Below are 7,059 nucleotides of genomic sequence, written 5' to 3' on the forward strand. Positions count from 1 at the left end.
GGAGATTAATCCTTTGTCAGTTGCTTCGTTGGCAAATATTTTCTCCCATCCTAAGGGTTGTCTTCTTGTCTTGTTTATGGTTTCTTTTGCTGTGCAAAAGCTTTTAAGTCCGTCATACAAAGCAAAGTAAGCCAGAAAGAGAAAAACAAATACTGTATGCTAACTCATATATATGGAACCTGAAAAAGTGGTACTGATGAACCTAGTGACAGGGAAAGAATAAAGCTGCAGATGTAGAGAACAGACTTGAGGACATGGGGTGGGGGGTGAAGGGGAAGCTGGAATGAAGTGAGAGAGTAACACTGACATATATACACTACCAAATGTAAAATAGATAGCTAGTGGGAAGCTGCTGTATAACACTGGGAGATCAACTCGATGATAGGTGATGACTTAGAGGGCTGGGATAGGGAGGGTGGGAAGGAGTCATAGAGGGAGGGGATATGGGAATACATGTATAAACACAGCTGATTCACATTTCTGTACAGCAGAAACTGGCACAACAGTGTAAAGCAATTATAAGCCAATAAAGAGCTTAAAAAAATTATACATTAAACAACAAAACAAAACAACAAATAAAATTACCATTTCTTTATAATAGTACACAATAGATCTGATTCAATAAAAATAATATACATTTTTGTATTATGAGGTATCACCTCACACCAGTCAGAATGGCCATCATCAAAAAATCTAGAAACAACAAATGTTGGAGAGGGTGTGGAGAAAAGGGAACTCTCCTGAACTGTTGGTGGGAAGGTAAGCTGGTACAGCCACTATGGAAAACAGTTTGGAGATTCCTTAAACTAAAAATAGAACTACCATATGATCCAGTAATCCCACTACTGGGCATATACCCAGAGAAAATCATAATCCAAAAATAAATATGTACCATGATGTTCATTGCAGCATTATTTACAATAGCCAGGACAAGGAAGCAACCTAAATGCCCATCAACAAATGAATGGATAAAGAAGATATGGCATATATATATACAATGGAATATTACTCAGTTATAAAAAAAATGAGATGGAGCTATGTGTAATGAGGTGGATAGACCTGGAGTCTGTCATACAGAGTGAAGTAAGCAGAAAGAGAAAAACAAATATTGTATGCTAACTCATATATACAGAATCTAAAAAAAAAAAAAAATGGTACTGATGAAGCCAGTGACAAGACAAGAATAAGGATGCAGATGCAGAGAATGGACTGGAGAACACAAGGTTGGGGGGGGGTGGGGAGTGAAGGGGAAGCTTGGAAGAAGTGAGAGAGTGGCATAGACATATGTATATACTACCAACTGTAAAATAGATAGCCAGTGGGAAGTTGCTGTATAACAAAGGGAGATCAACTCGATGATGGACGTTGCCTTAGAGGGCCAGGACGGGGAGGGTGGGGGGGAGTAGAGGGAGGGAGCAAATATGGGGATATGTGTATAAATACAGCTGATTGACTTTGGTGTACCTCAAAAAAAATAATAAATGTGTTTAATTGGAAAATAAGAACTGCTCTGTTTTCACAGGCAAAAAAAAAAATTATTAACGACGACATCATCAGTCAATCAAAATGTTTTTATTTTGGTCAAGTATCATTCTACTCCTATCCTATCCATTCATAATTTTTACCCAGTTATAAAGAGATTACTATAGTTTGCTTATCTAAATTGTTTAATTAGAATTACTTTCCATATTAAATATTTTCATAACTGCATTAAAACAAAACAACAACAACAACAACAACAACAACAAAAATTCTAGACTTTGGTATTCAACATTGGCTTTCTGATCTTTAGAATGGCAGGTTCTAAGGAAGAGAAAATAACTAGTTATCCTTTCAATTAATGTCTGTTGAATGAATATTTAGCCAACTGATGACATGGAATAAGTGGGTGGAGAACTCTGGGTTTATGTCAGAGGCTGAGTGTCTTCAACCAAAGTCTCAAAGTCACAGGGGCACAAATGGGTTGAACATCTCAGAGGGTAAGAGCTCCTGAGGGAAATCACTTGCCAAAGGTCTCATGCATAAATATTTCTCTCTGCTTATCACTAAGGTAGAAAAAGTAATTATTGGCTATGTCATTTAGAGTGGGAGAAAACAGAAACATCTTCACTAAGTACTATTTGAAGGAAGAATGCACTTGGAGACAACACAAAATGGAAAATTATAGGTGCAAAGTGACTATTTGAATGGATTCTGTATACTTAAAGGACAAATAATACTCTTCATTCCAAATGCTTTATGAATTGGTAGGAGGAAACTAAGAATTCTTTTGAGAATCTTATATCTCAATGTTACAGGTATACCATCTCGCCAGCATCCTTGGGAAAATGTCCCAGGCAACATATCCTTTCTGAAAATTAGCTTTCTACTACATCGTGTTCATTGTTACATGTGTCTTCTAGGATATCTCAGTATCCTGCCAGTGGATGAATAATGACTCTTAAATAACATGAGGAGAACATCATTCTCTTCCAGCCAACAGATAATATGCCTCTAAAGGACAGAGTTGCTTGACTATATTATGTAAAGTTAGTTAACTTTCAGCATAATTTTGTTTACTTAGAAATTCTGCCTCATCTGAAGTTGGAGCATTCCCTTTGAAAAATATTTTCTTGCTGCCTAGAAAAATTATCTAGGTTCCAGAATGATTGCTTCAGTAGGCCCTAGCATTAATTCCTCCTCCTTCCTTCTCACTGGGTTTTCTGGTCTAGAGCAGCAATACCCCTGGATCTCCATTCCCTTCTCCACCATTTACGCCGTAGTGCTTTTGGGTAACTGCCTGGTGCTCCATGTAATCTGGACTGAGCCGAGCCTGCATCAACCTATGTTCTACTTCTTAGCCATGCTGGCCGTCACTGATTTGTGCATGGGGCTGTCCACAGTGTACACGGTGCTGGGGATCCTGTGGGGGTTCATTCAAGAGATCAGCCTGGATTCCTGCATTGCCCAGTCCTATTTCATCCATGGTCTGTCCTTCATGGAGTCCTCTGTTCTTCTTACTATGGCCTTTGACCGATATATTGCAATTTGCAATCCACTGCATTATTCTTCCATTCTGACGAATTCCAGAATTATCAAAATTGGGCTCACCACATTAGGTAGGAGTTTCTTCTTTATTACACCCCCCATCATCCGTTTGAAATGCTTCCACTACTGCCGTCCCCACATCCTCTCTCACTCATTCTGCCTGCACCAGAACCTTCTCCGCCTAGCCTGCTCAGACATCCGATTCAATAGCTACTATGCCCTGATGCTGGTCATTTGCATACTATTGTTGGATGCTGTTCTTATTCTCTTCTCCTATGTCCTGATTCTTAAGTCAGTGTTGGCAATTGCCTCTCAGGAGGAACGGCATAAGTCATTTCAGACCTGTGTCTCCCACATTTGTGCTGTCCTCGTGTTCTACATCCCTATCATTAGCCTCACAATGGTTCACCGTTTTGGCAAGCATCTCTCCCCAGTGGTCCATGTCCTCATGGGCAACATCTACATCCTTTTTCCACCTTTGATGAACCCCATCATCTATAGTGTCAAGACCCATCAGATTCGTAGCAGAATGCTCAGACTCTTTTCTCTGAAAATACATTGAGATACTCTAGTTTTCAAAAAACAAAAACAGCAGCAACAAAGATAAACACTCAAGTAAGTTTTGTTAGAATTAGAGCTTTAGCTCTGAGCCCATGGTTACTGATTTTAAAACACACTTTAAATGTAGTCAGAGAATCACCTACAAAGAAGTCCCATTTTAACCTCTGTCCTGGAACTGAGCTGTTCTTAGAGTTGGAGGTTGGAGACGCCATCTGAAACATTCCATGAATTCCTTCTCGATTTGTGTAAACAAGACATGTGGGGGTCATGCCACAAGTATGGCCATATTCAAGAATGTATAAGAATACTTGATGTGCCCAGAATGGATTTTCAAGTACTTTCTTTGCTGTTAAAACAAAGCAAAATTCAAATACTTGGTCTTTCAGTTTCAAGTGGATAACTTGAAGCACCTTCAAGTCTCTGAGATTCAGTTAATCCATCTTTAAAATGGGGAAAATATCAAACTCACAGAAATGTTGTGATGATTGTTTTGACTAGATTTGTTCAATAGTATTTTTCTAAAATGATAAAGATGTTCTCTGATATAGAGCAATACATATTATACCAACACAGTTCATTAGCTACATATTGCTATTGAGCACTTGAAATGTAGGTAGTACAACCAGGCAACTACATTTTCAACTCTGTTTTATTGCAGTTAATATATACTTAAATGTTAAAAGGCCATTATGTTTGACAATGCAGTGGCTACTGTATTGAACAATGCAGATGCAGAGTATAAAAGAGGACATATAACAAAATATGACTTTGGATTCAACTTTTACCACATCTACTTTAAAATGAAATTCTCACTTGTTGTTATATTTTATATGTGGACTTCACTGCCATTGGGCTGGAAGTGAATTTTGTTCTGAATCTTTTAAATCTAAAGAGGTGAATGTGAAACTGTCTGCTTACAACTGATTCTGAGTTCAATGTAAATTAACACAAACAGGTTCCCTTCTAAAAAATAACCTTTCCGGAGTTGACCTGACTTCATTATAAGGCCTGAAGAATATAATCCAGCTTGGGTAGGAAACACTTCTAAAACAGCCATGGTGAGTTTAGAAAAACACGTCCACTTCTTTTTCCTTTTGCTATAAGTAGACAGCCATGTCATTGTACACTGCTCTCTTAAATGAAATCATAACTAATAAGGAGAAGGTGAAAAGATATTGGTTGAGGTGAGGTGACAGAAGTAGGATGCAGGAAATCAGAAAGTCTAGTCTCATTTGGTATTCATTTTGCTCTCACATCAAAAAGCTAAGGTCCAGAATGGAAGAGATCAGTGATTTTTACAGGTGAGGGAACATGGCCAGGGATTAGGAGTGTGTTTTTAGTAAAAAATAATCTGCTATAATAAATCCACAGGCAGATGCTCACTGTACACTCTACCTCCTAATTTTCCTAAACCTATCGAAACTTTATTGCTAAATAGACTCAAAGGATTTTCTACCTGAGGCTGTGTTTCTGTTCCCGAGAATCTTTGTGACCACTATTTGAAAAAGGAAGAATCTGCTAGGGTAATGAATAGAGACCTCCAGAGAAGGGAAATGAAATACATCCATTTTCTAGAATATTTCTCATGGAAATTTAAAAAATAATACCAACTCAACCAAGAACTCTTTTGCAGTGGGAATTTATATTTTAAAGCTTTCTACTAAAAGTGTGGTTTCTCATCCTGTAGACTCAGCGCCATCTGGGAGCTTGTAGGAAATGCAGAATCTTGGGCTCTAATTCTCCTACTGAACCAGAATCTGTGTTAGTATTTGGGATGTTGGTAGTGTTCTTTCTTGGTCAGGGGGTTGGTTGTAAGCTTTTTTCATTTTGTGGCAATTAATCAAGACATATGTATATTTATGTATCTTTCTGTGCTTAAGTTAATAAAACACACAAGTCATAAAAAACTACAATATATCCTTCCAAGCTAAAGTAATTATCTCTATGAATAATTTGTAGATATGGGAATAAAAAAAGAAAATAAAATACTTTGAACAGAAATGGACAAAAATGGTTGATATGATTTAAGAATTGTTTGAAAGTCAGGATAGAAATTGAAGAAAAATGCAAAATCATATTAGAAATAACCACTACATTATTATCGAAATCTATTGTGTAACAAACCACCCCAAAATTTAGTTCTTAAAACAACAATGTTATTTTTTCTTTTTTTCACAATTCTGTGGGTCATCCATTTAGGTAAGGCTTGACGAAGTGGTTATGCTTCATGAAGAATCAGCTGTGGTCATTTAGCAGGCAGCGCTCAGCTAGGAAGGGGGCTGAGATGGAAGGTCCACAAAGACTTCATTCACCTGCCTGGTGTCTCTGTGCTCCTCCCCATAGTCATACTCTCTTCATAAGGATAACTTAACTTCATCATATTATGGTGATCTCAGTGTAGTCATATTTCTAACATTGGTGGCTACTTTTGAATTAGAAACAAAACAGAAGTTGCCAGTCTTATTACTTTGGTTCAGGAACCCAAGAATATCAGCATCATTCCTGACACATTATTTAGTCAAAACAACTATCTTCCATCCCAGATTTAAGGGGAGGGGATGATAGTAGTGGTATACATATACAGAGAAAGGAAAAGGTGATTACAGTTCTCTTTTCAGATTACCTTCCACGTTGCCCACAAGAGTATAGTGAAAACATAGTAATAGAAATTGAAAAGAATAATAACCAAGAGAAAGAAAATTAGTGTAAGAATCAAGTGATCGATATAACAAAGACAAAAATGTTTAATACATAGATAAATAGCTTTTCTGGAAAATAAAAAAAAATCAAATCTAAACAATAAAGCAAAACTAAAATTAATATTTTAAAGAAATTTTAAGAATTATTTCTGGAAACTAAAAGAAAATGTTATATCTTATACCTTGGGAAAATAAGCCAGAAAATTCTAATGCATTGAGAGAAAAGTTACTAGAACTGAGAAAGTTATTTTTTTTTTTTTAAAGCTCAGACAGAAAATAAAAATCCACCTTATCATTCATCAGGCTAGAATAAAAATTACAGATACAGTCATCTGCAAAGTTAACAGGAAACTATATTTCTCCCAAGGACAAGCTACAGCTATAAAGCATCACAATAATCCCCTTCTTTGGGTAACTACTGATTTACTCACTGAGATACTTTGTTCTTTAAAATCATAAATGGTATTAGAAATGTTGCTATTTAAAATTATTTCAGTGAGAATGAAACATTCCACCTTACCTAGAAGATATATGCCACTTTGAAACAGACAAACAGCCTTGGTATACAACTCAGGTGCAGAGCATTAAAAAAAAAAGGATACTTTCCAGAACGTACTTTGTAGTTCATACCTAGTGTTGACCGCTTAAACATCTTTGCTTTGCTTTGAGCCTATCAAAATATGGCTTTATTTATGAGTTTGGATGTATATCATATACACCCATGGTACTGTCACCACAATCAAGGTAATAAACACCCGTCAGCTCCAAAAGT

The 7,059-nt window shown here is 36.7% G+C and overlaps 1 protein-coding gene across 1 annotated transcript; it reads left to right on the plus strand.

Annotated features, from left to right (window-relative positions):
- Window positions 1-2,635: 2,635 nt before the first annotated feature.
- On the plus strand, window positions 2,636-3,589 carry LOC130829428 (olfactory receptor 51V1). Its single transcript, XM_057695954.1, has one exon. The coding sequence runs from the start codon at window positions 2,645-2,647 to the stop codon at window positions 3,587-3,589; it is 945 nt and encodes a 314-aa protein (XP_057551937.1). The 5' UTR covers window positions 2,636-2,644.
- The last annotated feature ends 3,470 nt before the right edge of the window (window positions 3,590-7,059 follow it).

Source organism: Hippopotamus amphibius, chromosome 9 (assembly GCF_030028045.1).
Source record: "Hippopotamus amphibius kiboko isolate mHipAmp2 chromosome 9, mHipAmp2.hap2, whole genome shotgun sequence".
Lineage (NCBI taxonomy): Eukaryota > Metazoa > Chordata > Mammalia > Artiodactyla > Hippopotamidae > Hippopotamus > Hippopotamus amphibius.